Source organism: Emys orbicularis, chromosome 9 (genome assembly GCF_028017835.1).
Source record: "Emys orbicularis isolate rEmyOrb1 chromosome 9, rEmyOrb1.hap1, whole genome shotgun sequence".
In the NCBI taxonomy this organism is placed as follows: Eukaryota; Metazoa; Chordata; order Testudines; family Emydidae; genus Emys; species Emys orbicularis.
In genome coordinates this window covers 18,347,895-18,367,429 of record NC_088691.1, presented here as the reverse complement: position 1 = coordinate 18,367,429, position 19,535 = coordinate 18,347,895, and the positions used below count along the sequence as shown (strand labels likewise).

General features: G+C 46.5%; 1 protein-coding gene across 2 annotated transcripts in view; it reads right to left on the bottom strand.

The window, feature by feature from the left end:
- TMEM164 (transmembrane protein 164) overlaps positions 1-17,813 on the bottom strand; it is a 100,800-nt gene extending 82,987 nt beyond the window's left edge. The window contains exon 1 of one of the 2 annotated variants that reach the window (XM_065411195.1): positions 17,427-17,813. In XM_065411195.1, the coding sequence (XP_065267267.1) occupies positions 17,427-17,798 (372 nt within the window). In that variant the 5' untranslated portion in view covers positions 17,799-17,813. The remainder of the gene's footprint in view (positions 1-17,426) is intronic. The other variant, XM_065411196.1, reaches the window with a different exon arrangement.
- Positions 17,814-19,535: the final 1,722 nt, after the last annotated feature.

The following is a 19,535-nucleotide window of genomic DNA, read 5'->3' as shown; positions in this document are numbered from 1 at the left end:
AGAGGTAAACACAGTAATCCAGGGGAAATACCACAAAGCCGAACAGAAAGGGACAGTCGGCTCCAGGATCCAAGTAATAAATCTTCTGTGCCCAAAGTTTACACTAGCTCCCTGCTGTCTCCCCACACTTCATTCCTTCATCTTTCACTGCAAACTCTCATCCAATTTACTTTCCACTATTACGCCCTGGTCTCTCTTATATTCCTGCTTTCCAATTTCTCCTTCCCAATATCTGCTTTCGATTACTTTGCCTCCTGCGTATTGTTGCATTTGTGTACACCAAATCTAATTTTCTTAGGATTTATTATTTGTATTATCATCGCTCAAAGTCCCAGTGATGGACCAGAACCCCTTTGTTCTTAGTGTTGTACAAACACAAAACAAAAAGACAGTCCCAGCCCCCAAAGAGCTTACATTCTAAGACAAGATGGATACTGACAGACCAATGGAGGAGCATAAGGAAACAATGACACAATATTGGTCAGCCTAATCTGTGTCAAGTTTTTTGTAGACTTCCCAGCAGAGGAGTGTGTCAGTAAATTCTTGTCCAAGAGGAGCTAAAGATTTACATACTTGAGGGTTCTAGGTTAGCTGCGGTGATTCAGAATACAGCTTTACAAAGGAAGGTGTGTACAGAGATTACAAATTGCCATTAGGAACACAGTGAGGATTTCTTCTATAAACTCTCCCTTTAAACTTGGACTGAAGAATTTCTATATGGATATAAATGTTTATTTAGGTCATAATGCTAAAAATGTACAGTCTAAACCAGGGGTAGGCAACCTTTCAGAAGCGGTGTGCCGAGTCTTCATTTATTTACTTTAATTTAAGGTTTCGCGTGCTGGTAATACATTTTAACGTTTTTTAGAAGGTCTCTCTCTATAAGTCTATATATTATATAACTAAACTATTGTTGTATGTAAAGTAAACAAGGTTTTCAAAATATTTAAAAAGCTTCATTTAAAATTAAATTAAAATGCTGATCTTACGCCACCAGCCTGCTCCGCTTGCTGCCAGCCTGGCGTTCTGTTCACCTAGGCCAGCAGCGGGCTGAGTGGGGCCTGACCTCTGAAGCCCCCCATACCCCCAGAAGGGTGGGTGTGGAGGGCTTCAGAGGTCAGGGCAGAGGGCTGGGGGTGTGTGGAGGTGCAGGGCAGAAGGCTGGGGGTGTGGGGGGCTTCAGAGGTCAGGGCAGAGGGCTGGAGGGGTGTGGGGGGGTGCAGGGCAGAGGGCTGGGGGTGAGGGGGGCTTCAGAGGTCAGGGCAGAGGGCTGGGGGTGTGGGGGGCTTCAGAGGTCAGGGCAGAGGGCTGGTGGGGTGCAGGGCAGAAGGCTGGGGGTGGGGTGGGTTAGGGCAGAGGGCTGGGGTGTGTGTGGAGGTGCAGGGCAGAAGGCTGGGTGTGGGGGAGGTTCAGGGCAGAGGGCTGGGTGCTCGGCTCGTGGGGGTGCTCCCAGCCCCCTGCCCTGAGCGGCTCATGGCAGGGGTCTGGAAGGGATATGTCCTGTTCCACCCCCTGCCCCAAGGCCCGTCCCTACCTCTTCTCTGCCTCCTTTACCCAGGGCCGGCTTTAGCAAGGGGCTGCTGCGCGCCGGCTGGAGCTCCGGCCGGGAGATCAGGGCCGCGGGGCTTTTGCAGAGCAGCGAGCACGCTGCCCCTCCTCTCCCCTCCCTTTGCAAGGGCCGGCGCAGGGAAGGAGAGGAGGAGGGGCAGGAAAGCAGGCTGCACCACGGCTGGGGGAAGGAGAGGGGGAGCTTGGCTGCTGCGGGACGGAGCTTCTGCCTCCTGCCCCAGCAGGGGAGAGCGGTGGGCGGGGGGGCTGAGTGCGGCTGGGGGTCGGAACCGCAGCAGGCAGCCGTGTGCCATTCAAAATTGGCTCACGTGCCATGTTTGGCACGCGTGCCGTAGGTTGCCGACCCCTGGTCTAAACTATATGGAAAGGACAAACAAGGCTAAATAAACTGGCTTTCACCTTCCAAGGTGTTGAAATTGCTGTTTTCCCTTCACTTCACTCAGTTCTGCAGTATTAGTTACTGTGTGAAGCAGCATCTAAGAACATAAGAATGGCCATACTGGGTCAGACCAATGGTCCATCTTGCCCAGTATCTTGTCTTCCAATAATGGCCAATGCCAGATGCTTCAGAGGGAATGAACAAAACAGGGCAATTATCGAGTGATCCATTCCCTGTTGTCCAGTCCCAGCATCTGGCAGTCAGAGACTTAAGGAACCCAGAGCATGGGGTTGCATCCCAACCCTCTTGGCTAATAGCCAGTGATGGAACTATCCTCCATGAACTTCTCTAGTTCTTTTTTTAACCCAGTTATAGTTTTGGCCCTCACAACATCCCATTGCAAGAAGTTCCACATGTTGTATGCTGTGTGAAGTACTTCCTTTTGTTTGTTTTAAACCTGCTATCTATTAATTTCATTAGATGACCCTGTGACACTCTGCACCCTATATTCACTATAGTGGTATGATTATGACATAATTATGATACACCTTGTACAAAATGTGTCATGTAAGGTGTCAATGGAAAAGTTATGATTTGCAGAATATGATTATTCTATTTGTATGCACATATTTTTGTATCTGGAGTTATGAATATTGACTATGCGGCTGTATTTCAAACGTGCTTGCTTTGGGTAACACCCACAAAGCTTTACATATAGTCTAGACCGCACATTATGAATGACCTATTCAAGTTGAATTGCCTATCAACAAAAACAATGGTCCATGTAAGAGCTTGTCCTCACCTGTGGATGATTCAGTCAGCCTACGGATAATGGCTGCCATGACTCATCGGAGCATGCAAAGTCTTCTGACTAAATCACATGATACTGAACTCCATTTTGGTATCTGTATTTTTCCACAAACTGGGCTAGGAACTTGGCTTGGAACAAAGGGGTCCCACCATGTGGAATAAGCTATAAAAGGGATAAGTGATATCACCAAGGGACCTCACTTTCCCCACAACTCAACACATGGAAATACCTCTGGAAGAACAAAGACTTTAAACTGGGGAAGTGCTGGTCCCTGACTGGAATAGAGGATTCCTACCTGTGTATAAATCATCTACAAACTGCTTGTACTATCTAACAGGATGAGACACTGTTTGATTCAAATCCTGTGTAGTGTATAAGACAGATTGCATTTTTGTTTATTTCTTAAGTAATCTTCTTTGATCTGTTTGCTATCACTTAAAATCTATCTTTCTATAGTTAGTAAATCTGTTTTATTATATATATTTTTTACCTAAAAACAGTGTGGTTTGAGTGAAGTGTTTGGGGGAAAATCTCAGCTCAGTTAAAGGTTTTGTGCATATTCCTCTCCACATCGAGGGAGGGGCGGCCTGGGTAATTGTAATAATGTTTTCTGGTCAGGCTTTTAACCAGGGCAGGAAGGTACGACTCCAGGGTCCTATGCTAGGGAGTTCGGAGGTATTTTGGCTGTAGTCTCTCTATTGTTAGTTCATGAGTGGCTGGTCAGAGCATTCATGAACACAGCTGGGTGTGGTCCCTGCCTGTGGATGTTGGTGTGAGTGCAAGCTTGGAGGGCTTTGCAGCTTGTTACAACATCACAATGCGAGAGTAAACTCAGATTGGTAAAACAGAGGGCTTAGCTGTACCCCAGTTACAGGTGGCACCCCAGGGGGTACCTGTGACAGACCCCAAGTTCTTGTGTTACATGAAGGGGTAAAGAGCACTTCCTTATTCACCTTCTCCATACCATTCATGATTTTATAGACCTCTATCATATCCCCCTTTAGTTGTCTTTTCTCCAAGCTGAAAAGTCTTTTTAATCTCTCCTTATATGAAAGATGTTCTATACCCCTAATCATTTCTGTTGCCCTTCTCAGCACCTTTTCCAATTCTAATATCTTTTTTTGAGATGGAGCAACCAGAACTGCACACAGTATTAAAGGTGTGGGTGTACTGTGGATTTATATAGTAGTGTTATGCTATTTACCGTCTTATTTTCTATCCATTTCCTAATGGTTACTAACATTCTCTTTGCTTTTTTGACTACTACTGCACATTTATCAGATGTTTTCAGAGAACTATCCACAATCTCTTTCTTGAGTGGTAACAGCTAATTTAGACCTCATCATTTTGTATGTATAGTTGGGATTAGGTTCTCCACTGTGCATTATTTTGCATTTATCAATACTGAATTTCATCCAAAATTTTGTTGCCCAGTCACCCAGTTTTGTGAGATCCCTTTGTAACTCTTTGCAGTCTACTTTGGACTTAACTATCTTCAGTGATTTTGTATCATCTGCAAACTTTGCCACCTCACTGTTCACCCCTTTTTCCCCCAGATCATTTATGAATATGTTGAACAGCCCTGCTCCAAACACAGATCCAGGGGTGACCCTGCTATTTACCTCTCTCCATTCTGAAAACTGGCCATTTAGTCCGACCCTTTGGGTATGTCTACTCTACCCGCCGGATCGGCGGGCAGCGATCGATCCAGCGGGGGTCGATTTATCGTGTCTAGTCTAGACGCGATAAATCGATCCCCAATTGCTCTCCCATCGACTCCTGTACTCCACCGCCTCGAGAGGCGCAGGTGGAGTCAATGGGGGAGCGGCAGCAGTGTATTCACATAGCTGAAGTTGCGTAACTTAGATCAATTCCCCCCCCCACTGTAGAGCAGGCCTTTGTTTCACGTCTTTTAACCAACCAGTTACTGATCCACAAGATAACCTTCCCTCTTAACCCATGGCTGCTTACTTTGCTAAGGCAGTGGTCTCCAAACTTTTTTGATCGGGCACCCCATCAGTAAAAAAAATTTTGAGCACGCATCCCCGCCGCGCTGGCTCTACCATTTTTGCCAAAGCAAAAAAAAAAAAAAAGCCGCTCCTCCTGCCACGCACGCCCAAGGATCCTCTTGAGCACCCCACTTTGGAGACCACTGTGCTAAGGGACGTTCTCAAAGGCTTTCTGAAAATCCGAATACATGATATCCACTGGATCACCCTTGTCCACATTTGTTTACACACACACACACACACCCCCATCTGTCTCTTTCTCTGAGGAATCTGCTTTTGTCAGCTGCTTTTCTTCACATCTTTTCATCAAATTTGTAGGTGCTAACGTATTCATAAACGTTTAAAAATATAGCATTTGTTCTCCTAAACATGCCAAGACTAAAAATAGCCCTTTCCAACCAGCAAGGGTAAAAAGAATTACAACACCCTACTCGCTGTAGAGACATTACAATGGTTCCTCCATAGTGAACTGGTTCATTCCATGTTTTACAGCAAATAGGCAGTTATATGCTGATTTAAAAAATTTTTTTTTTTTTTTTTTTTTTGCAACCAGGAGAATGCTATCTTCTTTTTGCGAGGTACAGTCCTAGGAGGGGTTTGAAACAGCTGGGGTAAACCCATTTTTTTATGTAAAGGAAAATTCAAAAATCAGGTAATCCTCCCTATCCACAGAAACAGCCTTCCTCTGCCTCCTCCCCACTCCCAATTAATTCCTCAGTTGCACAGACTCCTTGTCTCAGCACTTCATATTATGGTGATAGGTGGCTAAGACTGGAGAGCCCACACAACAATTGCCATTCTGGCTAAGGAAAGAATGAATTGGACTACTGATACAAACACGGTTGCCACTTTGTCAGAGGAGTCACAGTTGAGTAATGTGAGGCTCCCCCTTCCTCTTCCAAGAACTAATCAGGCTGCCAAGCTAGAAAACAAGCTACCAGGATCTAGGCACAGATCTGGCATCCAAGACACCACTGATAGGTCACTCAACTATCCAGGATGACTAACTTCTCTGAATCTCTAATAAAAGCTCCCATGGTTCATATTTGCGATCAGGTCAATTGTAGCTTAACACCCCTCAACTTCACCACCACCTTGCCCTTTCTGTGAAACACACGAGTATGAAAAGCCAATGTGGGTTTGATCTGAACACAACTTAGCTTAAAGAGATGCAGACATCAGCACTTCTGATCAAAAGAAACTTTAATTTGCAGCACTCAGCATCCAGTAAGGTATGTGACTTCATTATCAGACAGCACTATTACAATTGTGATTAAGGAGTTTCACTGTCTTTGCAAAACACAATATCTGTGTTCTTATGCAGAGACCATCTGAAGAGAAACTTCACCTCCAGAAAGTATTTTTGGCTCACAGCCCAAGGCCTTTGCTGTTCTGAAGTGAAATACTCATCGGGAAAAAAAAACAAAAACAAAATATTTGCATGAGGAAGAGACCTTTGTAAACAGCTATTGTTGATTTCCCCTTGTAGCGATCTAAACTGTTGCAGCAGATTTATTTATTTTTTGCTTTATCTTGTCTCCTAATATTTAGGCCCAGCAGTAGGATTATGTGCAATCTATTATAAGAACAGAGAAAAGGGCTAAAATAACATTTACATACATCTTGCCAACACCTGTTGCCCTCAGCACAGGAAGAGAGCTACCACACGAGATTTCAAACTACTGAATGTTATTTTTCTGCCACGGAATGACACTGGCAGTATTGCGATTCCACCTTTTTGGCTGTTGTTTTGTAGCCATTTCTGCGTACTACACAGAGCCCATCCCCTTTCCTGTTCCTATCTCTGGCTGGTTGAAGATAAACAGCCACGACTTCTGTATATTGTGAGGATGCTTGTTAAGCATGATCACAGGAACACCAGACCCTTTTGAGCTGTGTGGAACATATGTAGGGCTTCTGATTCTCAGAATTACCTGAAACGCCAATAAAACATCCTCATATTTAAAAAAATTGAATCTGTGTTTATCCATTAGTCACTGGAAAAACACCAAAAATGGTTACTTGTATCTAAGGGTTTGTCTATATGAAGCAGTAGTGAGGACTATGCAGGTGTGATTTCTGAATTGCATTAATGTGTTGTGCATTAATTGGTCCATGTAGATCCTGTTGGTGCACATTAAAAGTTCCCTATTTTACTTTAACATAGTTCTGTATGAAACTTTATTAAAGCACACTAGGGACCATACAAAAAGATTGCTCATTACAACACATACTACTGTAATGAGTAATGTAGATAATATTCCTATAGTGGATACAAATAAAAAAGCTCCCCAAAAAAACCTACTAATTTTGGACATCTACATAAAACTCAAGGATTATTAAAAAAAATAAGCACTGAAATATTAAATTCATAAATCCCAAAAAACAGAAAACCTAAATATACATCAGGCCTGTAACATGATTTCCTAGGAGAGTTCACTGACACAGATCATTTTAAAAGTCTGCTACACAGATTTCTGGCCATGTATCCCCAACACTAACTGATCAGTCAGTTGTTCTGGCTAGGTCAGGGGTCGGCAACCTGCGGCTCCGGAGCCACATATGGCTCTTTGGCTGCCCCCTTGTGGGCAGCTGTTTTTTGAGGGGGTGCGAGGTGGAGGCTCTGGCCAGGAGGCACTTACCACAGGCGGGTCCCGGCTGGCGGTGCAGAAGGGCTCAGCAGGCTGCCTGCCTGCCCTGGCCCCACACCGCTCCTGGAAACGACTGGCTGTTGGCACGTCTCTGCACGCCCCTTGGGGAGAGGGAGACAGCGGGTCTCTGTGAGCTGCCCCTGCCTGCAAGCACCACCCCCACAGCTCCCATTGGCCGAGACATACCAGCTGTCAGACGCTTCTGGGAGCGGCATGGGGCCAGGGCAGGCAGGCAGCCTGCTGAGCCCTGCTGCGCCGCCAGACGGGAGCCGCCTGTGGTAAGCGCCTCCCAGCCAGAGCCTGCACCTCGCACCCTCTCCCGCACCCCAACCCCCTACCCCAGGTCAGAACCCCCTCCTGCACCCAAACTCCCTCTCAGACCCCGCACACCCAACAGAAGAGGTGGGAGGTTTGCATGCAGGGGATTAGGAATCTGATACAAAGCCAGGGTGAGGTTCTCATAAGTACATAATCCACCGCAGCACAGGTGTAGTTATTGTGTCATCTCGGGTACGCAATGCTCCTGACACCCTGTGATTCAGAAGGGCAGAGACCACTCAGCCACCAGGGAGCACACATATTGTTCAGTGACATCGCATTACTGTAACCCCCTGCCAGAATACTGGCTTTATTCAGAGCCTCACTTGAGGGACTGTCATGTCACTGCAGGCCCTGTAGCAAATGCATTTTAACAAACCCAAATCTGAATGCAAGTATTTGCAGAAGAGATGGGTCCAAACTTATTTGTATGTCAGTAACATCAGTAGGCCCCAACTGAGAACAGGTCCCCATTGTGCTAGGCGCTGTACAAACATAGGGAGTGTGCCTACATTGCAATCAGAAGCGTGATTGCAGCTCTGCTAGCTTTAATCTAGCTACCCTGGCTAAAGATATCAGTGAAGATGCAGCGGCATGGACCCAGCATGGTTTAACACCACGGCTACATACCCAGGCTGTGGGTGGTCTGGTACAGTCCTCGCTGAAGCACCTAGATTCTAATCACATTAAAAGTATTGGTGAGTAATAACTTTAATATGTTAAATTATTATTAGTTGATAAATTCTAACTCTACAAGTAGCTTTGCGTGTGATGCGGCTCTCAAAATATTTTGGTCAAAGACAAAAACAAAAAAATGGCTCTTTTTCTTTGAAAGGTTGCCAACCCCTGGGCTAGTTGATTTCATAGTCACAGATACACACCAGTTTCTTTAATGAAGCCACAGACACTAACAAGGTCTCTCCCACTTGCTGTTTCCTAAAAAAAGGCAGGAACCAGTCCAATGAGCAACTTCCTTTTGGCAGTTCCTCTGGGCAGCCATGAGTGAAGTAGGGTGCTTCCTACTTTTTGAGCAATATAAATCTGTTCCTCTGTTACCACTCCCTGCCAACACAACATAGATCATTCCCAAAGACCAAACACTGCCAGAAGAATATGCTATGTGGAAAAGTCAAATGGAACCTAGTGATAAAACAGTCATTAGAACATAAGAATGGCCATAATGGGCCAGACCAAAGGTCCATCTAGCCCAGTATCCTGTCTTCTGACAGTGGCCAATGCCAGGTGCCCCATAGGGAATGAACCGAACAGGTAATCATCAAGTGATCCATCCGACGTCACCCTTTCCCAGCTTCTGGCAAACAAAGGCTAGGGACACCATCTCTGCAGGGCTTTGGAGCAGAGGCCGGAGCTGGAGCACGGAGCAGCGGAGCTGCAGGTTTTTGCCTGGAGCTGGAGAGGAGCCGGAGCACAGCTCCAAAGCCCTGCATCCCTGCCCATCCTGACTAACAGCCATTGATGGACCTATTCTCCATGAACTTATCTAGTTCTTTTTTGAACCCTGGTATAGTCTTGGCCTTCACAACATCCTCTGGCAAGGAGTTCCACAGGTTGACTGTGCATTGTGTGAAAAAAATACTTCCTTTTGTTTGTTTTAAACCTGCTGCTTGTTAATTTCATTTGGTGACCCCTAGTCCTTGTGTTATGATAAAGAGTAAAAAATGCTTCCTTATTTACTTTCTCCACACTAGTCATGATTTTATAGACCTCTATCATATCATAGAACAGGGGTAGGCAACCTATGGCACGCATGCCAAAGGCAGCACACGAGCTGATTTTCAGTGGCACTCACACTGCCTGGGTCCTGGCCACTGGTCCAGGGGGCTCTGCATTTTAATTTAACTTTAAGTGAAGCTTCTTAAACATTTTAAAATCCTTATTTACTTTACATACAACAATAGTTTAGTTATATATTATAGACTTATACAAAGAGACCTTCTGAAAACGTTAAAATGTATTACTGGCCTGCGAAACCTTAAATTCAAGTGAATAAATGAAGACTCGGCACACCACTTCTGAAAGGTTACCAACCCCTGTCATAGAATATCAGGGTTGGAAGGGACCTCACAAGGTCATCTAGTCCAACCCCCTGCTCAAAGCAGGATCAATCCCCAACTAACTCATCCCAGCCAGGCCTTTGTCAAGCCTGACCTTGAAACCTCTAAGGAAGGAGATTCCACCACCTCCCTAGGTAACCCATTCCAGTGCTTCGCCACCCTCCTAGTGAAAAAGTTTTTCCTAATATCCAAACTAAACCTCCCCCACTGCAACTTGAGACCATTACTCCTTGTTCTGTCATCTGCTACCACTGAGAACAGTCTAGATCCATCCTCTTTGGAACCCCCTTTCAGGTAGTTGAAAGCAGCTATCAAATCCCCCCTCATTCTTCTCTTCTGCAGACTAAACAATCCCAGTTCCCTCAGCCTCTCCTCATAAGTCATGTGCTCCAGTCCCCTAATCATTTTTGTTGCCCTCCGCTGGACTCTTTCCAATTTTTCCACATCCTTCTTGTAGTGTGGGGCCCAAAACTGGATACAGTACCCCAGATGAGGCCTCACCAATGTCTAATAGAGGGAAATGATCACGTCCCTCGATGTGCTGGCAATGCCCCTACTTGTACAGCCCAAAATGCCGTTAGCCTTCTTGGCAACAAGGGCACACTGTTGACTCATATCCAGCTTCTCGTCCACTGTAACCCCTAGGTCCTTTTCTGCAGAACTGCTGCCTAGCCATTCAGTCCCTAGTCTGTAGCAGTGCATGGGATTCTTCCGTCCTAAGTGCAGGACTCTGCACTTGTCCTTGTTGAACCTCATCAGATTTCTTTTGGCCCAATCCTCTAATTTGTCTAGATCCCTCTGTATCCTATCCCTACCCTCCAGCGTATCTACCACTCCTCCCAGTTTAGTGTCATCTGCAAACTTGCTGAGGGTGCAGTCCACGCTATCCTCCAGATCATTAATGAAGATATTGAATATAATCGGCCCCAGGACCGACCCTTGGGGCACTCCGCTTGATACCAGCTGCCAACTAGATATGAAGCCATTGATCACTACCCATTGAGCCCGACGATCTAGCCAGCTTTCTATCCACCTTATATCCCCCCAATCATCTCTTTTGCAAGCTGAAAAGTCCCAGTCTTATTAATCTCTCCTCATTCGGAAGCCATTCCATACCCCTACTAATTTTTGTTACTCTTTTCTGAACCTTTTCCAATTCCAATATACAACTCTACCCCTATATAACGCTGTCCTCGGGAGCCAAAAAATCTTACCACGTTATAGGTGAAACCGCATTATATCGAACTTGCTTTGATCCGCTGGAGTGTGCAGCCCCGCCCCGCCCCACCCCGGAGCACTGCTTTACCGCGTTATATCCGAATTCATGTTATATCGGGCCATGTTATATCGGTGTATCTTTTTTGAGATGGGGTGACTACATCTGCACACAGTATTCAAGATGTGGGCCTACCATGGATTTATATAGAGGCAATATGATATTTCCGTTCTTATTTTCTATCCCTTTCTTAATGATTCCCAACATTCTGCTTGCTTTTTTGACTGCCACTGCACATTGAGTGGATGTTTTTAGAGAACTATCCACAATGACGCCAAGCTCTCTTTCTTGAGTGGTAACAGATAATTTAGACCCCATAATTTTTTATGTATAGTTGGAATTAGGTTTTCCGATGTGCATTGCTTTGCATTTATCAACACTGAATTTCATCTGCCATTTTGATGCCCAGTCACCCAGTTTTGTGAGATCCTTTTGTAGCTCTTCGCAGTCTGCTTAGGACTTAACTATCTTGAATAGTTTTGTATCATCTGCAAATTTTGCCACCTCACTGTTTACTCCTTTTTCCAGAGTATTTATGAGTATGTTGAATAGGACTGGTCCCAGGACAGACCCCTGGGGGACACTACTATTTACCCCTCTCTATTCTGAAAACTGACCATTTATTCCTACCCTTTGTTTCCTATCTTTTAACCAGTTACCAATCCATGAGAGGACCTTCCCTCTTATCCCATGACAGCTTACTTTGCTTAAGAACCTTTGGTGAGGGAGTAAGAAGTGAGTAAGAAGGTAGCAGGCACAGAGAAGCTCCCAGGAAGACTGATATGGGTTTATTGTTACACAGTAAACAGATCACAGCTTGAATCAGCAACCCTAGTTTAACAGCTAGGGGTAAAATTTCAAAAGCACTTAAGTCCCATCTGACTTTTGTCTACTGAAAGTCACAGGGGTATAGGAACCTACGTAACTTTTGAAAATAGCACCTAGATGACTTAGGAGCCTACATTATTTTGAAAATTTTACCCTCAATCTAAAAGAAAGGGAAGTGGGAGATCTCCAGACAAATGTGACCTAATCTACCTAGCAACAAGCGAGTGAGACACACTAGGCCAAGTTCAACTTTGCTGTACACAGGACAAATGCCTATTATCAGCAATGGGAGTGGAACATGGCAAGCTACCACTGGGGATTAAGGAAGCATTTTGGGGGAGGGAAATCAAGTCGATGCTTAACAAGCTAAACTTGTCCTCCCCATTTTGGCTTTGTTAGGTCTGCAACACTGGGGCTCTGACAGATGAGCGGTGAGAGTAGGCTCCAGGTAGGGAAAAAAGGCAAGAAAGCAGGCTCTGGAAAGTTTTCTACTCTTACTTGAAGGATGAACTTCATGCATGATACAATACAAACTCTGGCTACAGAACACTGACAGAAGTAAGCTATGCAAGCCTGACTAAGCCATTTGGCTAACGCAGTGGGAAAGGGAAGCTTTGGCTGTCCTTCTTCATTTGGCAAAGCATATCAGAAAGGGAAGCAGTTTGGCTTTTCTCCCTCAGGACGGGAAAGTGATCTCTACTGGACTGAAAATGAGCCTGGGACGTAAAACCTGTTGGGAATACAGATAGGGAGGGGACCCACCTGCTTGGATACCTTTAGATGTTAACTACTCGTACTAAATAAATTCCTGAGGTAAAATCCTGGCCCATTGAAGTCAATGGCAACATTCCCAGTGACTTCATTGGAGTCAGGATTTGACCCTGGGATTTACATTAATTGGGGAACTGATCTGGGTGTCAGAAAAGTCTGTCTCTGTGTCCTTTATCCCACTCTGCCTGTGGTGGACAGGGACATCCTGACATCCTACGGCTAACCATACAACAGGGAACAACACCTGCTTGTGCCACAGCTCAGATGTGTCCAGCATGCCCTCGTCTGACAGGCAATGAAAGGCTATGTAGTCTGATGCTAGTCTCAACATGCAGTATTTAAATGGAAGTAATCTTCTGAAACCTAGATAGCACCAGTTTCTCTCTCACTTTCTTGAGGTAGAATCAGGACTGAAATCCAGCAGTATAATTTCCTGATTGATATGGAAAGTTAGTGGATACCCTGGGCATAAATTCTGTTACAGTTCTAATAACTGTCTCTGTGATGGAAATGGGAAAAAAAGGTCTGCAAGGCAGAGATTCACTCTCTCCTCTAACCATTTTAAAAGGCGAAACAGCAACGCTGAAATAGAAGCTGAAACATGATTGGCATAGCCTTAAAAAAAAAAACCATCCTCACTAAAAAAGGCAATAGTCATAGAGAAATGAAATGAGCCTCACTGAGAGCTTCTGAAATAATCTCTCATTATGAAGCGCTTCCTTCTTTGTGCAAACATTTCAGGGCATTTTAAAACAGATCACATATTTCTTAACAGCTGAACCTGCACCCTTCAAGTGTTTAGATAACAACAGAGTGCTTGCTGCTTAAGATGCACTAACTATCACCTAGTTACTACTGAGTCAATAATATGAAGCAATGATTTTAATGGGGAAAATGTGGAAGTAAAGCCAACTGGAGTGGCCTTTGTCAGAGGCAGGTGGGAAGAGAGTGCAGGCGGTAAGAACACTACAGCATTAATCCAGAGCTCTGAACGGCAGAGACCAGACCATTTAAATATAATTTCAGAATAAGTATTCATTCCCGCCTACCCCCCGCCAAAAAAAAAATCACCCCCACATAAGAGACAGTTGTTAATATTTGGAATGGAGCAGGCAAGAGAATGAATCCAAGGTTATTATAACAGAAAGGTCCAGGTCTTTCAGTTGTTGTATGCAGTGTTATTGTTGCCATGTCGGTCCCAGGATATTAGAGACACAAAGTGGGTGAGATAATATCTTTTACTGGACCAACTTCTGTTAGTCTCTCTCTCTCACCAACAGAAGCTGGTGCAGTAAAAGATATTACCACACTCACCTTGTCTCTCTCAGATCCTTCTGTGACCTTTGAAAGTATGTAATCCTCTAGTCATCACCTCTTGCCCATGATTGCTATCAACATTAATTTAATCAGTTTTAATTTAACCCTAGTTTTATGAAGCTCTGCAAAAGATCATCAGAAATCTTAGGAAAAATCAAGAAAGGGTTAGTACTCCACAGAGAGTCAATCTCAAAGACGGGTGTCTGCAGAGGAGTTCTGCGGGTCAGCTTCAGCATTGTGACAGTTAAAAGATCAACAGAAATGAAGGTAAGCTCTTATGGGACTTCAGTTACTGTAGCCCCCAGGAACATAACAATCCCTTGGCTAGCCTGGAGTTTCAGTTAACTGGAACTCATAAAAAAAGCAGTCTGGTTTACCTGTATGAAGGCAATAAAAGAGTCTAAATTTTCCTTCTTAACCCCAGGGTGGAATCGGGGGGGGGAGGTTTGAAATAGCAGGGAAGGTATTGGGAACCAGTTGAGATTATGTAGAAACAATCTCTCCATTAACCAGTTCATTAGCCGTGGATATAATGCAAGATCTGTTGTAGTGCAAGACAGCCATCTTGGGGTTGAAGCTGTGGATGAGGTAACCCCTGAAAGACTTGAGCCAGCAAGTAAGGAGAAGACTCCAGCAAATGGGAGTTATGAGGAACCAGGAAGACTTCCTTTTGCTTTCACTGTAGAATTAGACAATAGAAAAATCTTCATTTCCTGATCTCACCTGGAAAAGTGATTGTACCAATGACAGAGCCAGAAACTTGGGAAAAGGAACAAGAAAGCGGAGACCAAGAGAGACTAGAAAGGAATATAAGGAAAGGAAAGGTTAAGCAAGCTGGGAAACAAAAAGGAAAATGACCAGTTGAAAATAAAATACACCAGCCAATTTTTGTTCCAAGCTCATTGTTTTCATTCTGTCAGCCATCTGGGAGGCCTGGACTAAAAATATCTCAGGGATGCAGTAATACTTACTGTTCTCTATAAGGATCTATTAGAGCTCTCTCTAAGAGCATAAAAGATTATTACAAAAACATGGACCAAGAAAGGTTTTGATCTAAATAATGGAACCCTCTAAATACAGAGTCTACTTCAAAAGCACACACAAATTAAAGGACAGAGACCTAAATCATTCCTACATTCTGTGAAGTGCCTCAAGTACTTTTGGCACCATATATATGTTAACTATACCTGATTTTTTTCCTTCTATGAGTTTTCATATATTGAGATGGGAACCCCGTACCCTTAAAATGTGAAAGGCTGAAATTACAGGAGTCCCACTGGAACTCCAACTGCGGGTGACCCAGCATGATCTTATTCATCACTTACAAAAGGCCTGATAATTGGTCAGAAACCAAGGTTTGGAAAAAAAAATTGATTTAAAAAGAACTTGCACCTGACTGAGTAAAAAAAAACTGTTGGATGTTTTGTTTTCATTAAGGAAAAAAAAGACCATTCATTAAAAAAGGCATTGGCTAAATTAAGGAACTGTTAGGTGCCAAGCTTTTCTAAATACATATAGAAATACTGTATTATTGCAAAATGCCATTCCCACCAAGGGCATGAAATAGATACTTCAAGACATAATGATATTAGATAGGCTCTCCACAGCTTCTAGGAGAAAGCTTTCCTCCAGTAAAAGATTTTACTTTGCAACATACTCAATGCACTGAGAAGTGTGGCAATATTATTTCATTGCTTAAATATTTATGAAGCCCTTGCAGAATTTCCACTTTTCATTACATTAACAGGGCTGACTGATGGATTATGCAACTATGTTGCTCTCTTCCACCAAGAATCATTACCATCTTATGGGAAGCTAGTGCAGAAGTTATTAAATGGTGACACACACAGCTCACATGTTACATCAGTGTTATGGGATCTTCACTGGCTACCAATTAGTTTTTGGGCGCAATTCACGGTATTAGTATTAGTCTACAAAGCTGGAAACAGTTCAGTCCCACCCCTTAAAAGACTGACTCTCTCCCCTAGCAATTACTGTAATAAGAACAGATGCTTGAGTCCTCTTGATGTTACCTGGAATTTGCTTGGTCTGTCAGAGTCTGGCGTTGTTAACCTGCACATCTGGGTGGGACAATTGTATGCAGGGCCATGAATGTAGGGCTGGGGCAGGGGGTTAGGGTGCAGAAGGGAGTGCGGTGTGCAGGAAGGGGCTCAGGGCAAAGGGTTGGGGTGCAGGGAGGGGGCTCAGGGCAGGGGTTCGGGGTACAGAAGGGATGCAGGGTGCGGGCTCCGGCGCAGCTTACCTCGAGCAGCTCTGGGGTCGCAGCAGCATGCAGCGCGGCTAAGGCAGGATCCCTGTCTGCCCTGGCCCCACGCCGCTCCCGGAAGTGGCCAGCATGTCCGGCAGTGGCTCCTGGGGGTGGGGTGGGGCAGGCAGCTCTGCCGCACGCTGCCCTCGCCTGCGGGTACCACCTTCGAAGCTCCCATTGGCCGCGGTTCCCCATTCCCCGGCCAATGGGAGCTGTGGGGGGCGGTGCCTGCAGGTGAGGACAGCACACAGAGCCCTCTGCCCCCGCCCGCAGGGGCCGCAGGGACGTGGTGCTGGCCACTTCTGGGAACGGCGCAGGGCCAGGGCAGGCAGGGAGCCTGCATTAGCCCCACTGCGCCATGGGGCTGGCAATCCCGCGGGCCGGATCGAAAGCCCTAATGGGCCGGATCGGGCCTGTGGGCTCTAGTTTGCCCTCCCCTGATATAACTGCTTATTAAACATTAGAGCTCTTGAATGCCTGACATTTGTATCATTTTATCTTGTATTGGGTGGTGAAAAAAATTGATGAATAAACATATATAAAGCCTAAAACCAAAGGAAATATCTGCATGATACTGAAAAAAATCCAGTGAAAATAGTTCACACACACACTCCCCTGCTGTGTTTGCAACCCTAACACTACAGCCCTGGAAGGGTGTATCAGAACCAGGAAATCAAATTGACTAGTTTCTTTTCATTTTCTCATCTTGAACAAATACAAGATGCAAACAAGGGCTCTGCTCCTACAATAACTTGCAATATATAAAGTTAAATATGGGTTTAAAGAACCCCATTGAAGCCAACACAACTGCTCTGAGTGTATACTGTTAAGTCGGCAGGTTAAATCTTTGCTCCATCAGGGCCAAAGACAATACAAGAGTGAAAAATTGATCAGAGTATTTCAAACTTTCAATTAATACCTAATCTATTCAAGATGTTTCTAAGGACACAGTGAGAGATTTTTAAACATGTGATTTGGCTGCAGCAGCATATCAGCCTCCCACGTGACACCCCACCCCGTTCACCTCCTAACAGGTGGGTTTTGGCAAGGCATCTCTTGCTGGCTTCTCTTCCTTCAAGCATAAGGTGAGTGAGCTGAAAAGGGGGCTGACTCCAACTTCCCAGCCTAGACAGAGGTGACACACAATTCTTACCTGCAACATAGTGACCACGTGGCAGGGGTTCAGCAGATAGATGACCGTCCTGGTGGCAAACTTGAACCCCACCTCCAGGCCAAAGGTGAGACAGAGGGCCACCAGCAGCAGGTTCTTGCCCAGGCTCTCCTGCTTGGCCTGGGATTGCTGGGCCGGATGGTTTCCCTCCTCCCTGGAGTGCAGCTGCCGCCTGATTTTCCGCAGGGACACCAGGATCTCCAGGACGCCCACGGTGAGGAAGACCAGGCTCTCCAGCAAGCGCTGCTGCGGGGTGAGGAAGGCGGCGCACTCGGGCCCCCCGTTGCCCGCGAAGCTGGGGTCCACCCCGCCGTAGAGCCAGTCCAGGAGGTTGCCGAGGCTGTAGCGGGCCATGGCGCGGTGCTGCCTCTCCTGCTCGCCCTCGCTGTCCCGGAGCAGGTCGGACCAGGGCGGGACCCAAGCCAGGATGCTGGCTGGCTGGCGGAGCATGAAAAGCGGGGACCCCCCCCCCGGCAGGAGCTAGCCGCACCCAGCCGGGCAGCCCCGAGCCCTGCTCCCCCGGCGGCTGGGAACCGCCAGCAGCGGCGAGTCTGCGGAGAGAGGGAACCACTCAGCGCGGGAGGGGACCCGGCAGCCCCGCCCCCGGGCCCAGCCCCCTTCCTCCCGTTGGTGTCCACTCCCGCGCCCCCGCCCCGCGCGCCGCCGCCCCGGGCCCCGCAGGCGGGGGGATCCGCTACCTGAGCGGGCAGGCCCAGCGCCCTTGGCTACGGGGCCAGCGCCGGGTGCAGGCAGCTGCCCAGGCCGCAGGGGGCGCCCGCCCCTGCCGCGTCCCGGTTGTGGCGCGGGCGGCTCTCCCGGCCCCTGCCCGGCGCAGCAACATCACCCCACCGACGTGCCTGACTCACACCGAGACATGGATGAGCCGGCCCCGATTGGCTGCGCCGGGCCGCCCGCTCCGGCGGCTCCCTCCTCCCGCTGTTTCCTCCGCCCTCCTGCTGTTGCCTCCTCCCCCTTCTCTAGCCACTCCCTGCGCCCGCCTTCCTCCTGCTCCCCTCACCCCCGTTCAGCCCTGCTGCCTCCTTCAGCCCTCACCCACCCCCCTTCCTCCTCCTGCACTCACCCCCCGGCGCCCGCCTTCACCTCCTGCACCCTCCTTTGCCCGTTCCCTCCTCTCCCTCTCCCCCACTCACCTCCTTGTGCCCTCACGCTCCTCCCCACTTCTTGCCTCCTCTTTTACTCACCCCAGCCCCTGGGTGCTGGAACTGGGGGTGTGGCAGCACCTCCCTGGCTTGAAGTGGTTTCCTCATAGACAGGCTTTACAGTTTGGTTCAATGGTTTTCAGCACCCCCACTATAAAAACTGTTCCAATGCCACTGGCCCAACCTGCTACTTCTTGCTTCTGCCACCACCTCCTTTATGCTCCAGCTACCTCCGACATCTTTAAAATGCCCCCGTGTTTTGTTTTAATCCAGGGGTCGGCAACCTTTCAGAAGTGTCAGAGGGGTAGCAGTGTTAGTCTGAATCTGTAAAAAGCAACAGAGGGTCCTGTGGCACCTTTAAGACTAACAGAAGTTAAGTGGTGTGCCGAGTCTTCATTTATTCACTCTAATTTAAGGTTTCACGTGCCAGTAATACATTTTAATGTTTTTAGAAGGTCTCTTTCTGTAAATCTATAATATATAACTACACTATTGTGGTATGTAAAGTAAATAAGGTTTTTAAAATGTTTAAGAAGCTTCATTTAAAATTAAATGGTGGCCAGGACCCAGGCAGTGTGAGTGCCACTGAAAATCAGCATGCGTGCCATAGGTTGCCTACCTCTGTTTTAATCCCAGGCACAGGAGCAGGGAGAGGGTGAAAAAAGGTAGATGGATGGATTCCCTCTTGCTGTTTTCAAACCACCAAAAAAAACCAAAAACCCACACAGCGCTTCTGCAATGAAGTTAATAGAGCTGTTTCCTATATTAAATGTTGGCATGGATGGGGTTGTTTTCATCATGCCCATAATTGTAGTTCTTGGTGAATCAGTTCAGCAAAAACAGCACAACTACCATGAGAAGGACCAGCTCCTATTGCAAGTGCCTCCAAAGCAAAGGGTCATAGTAGATGTAGCAGCCTGCTACTTCACCT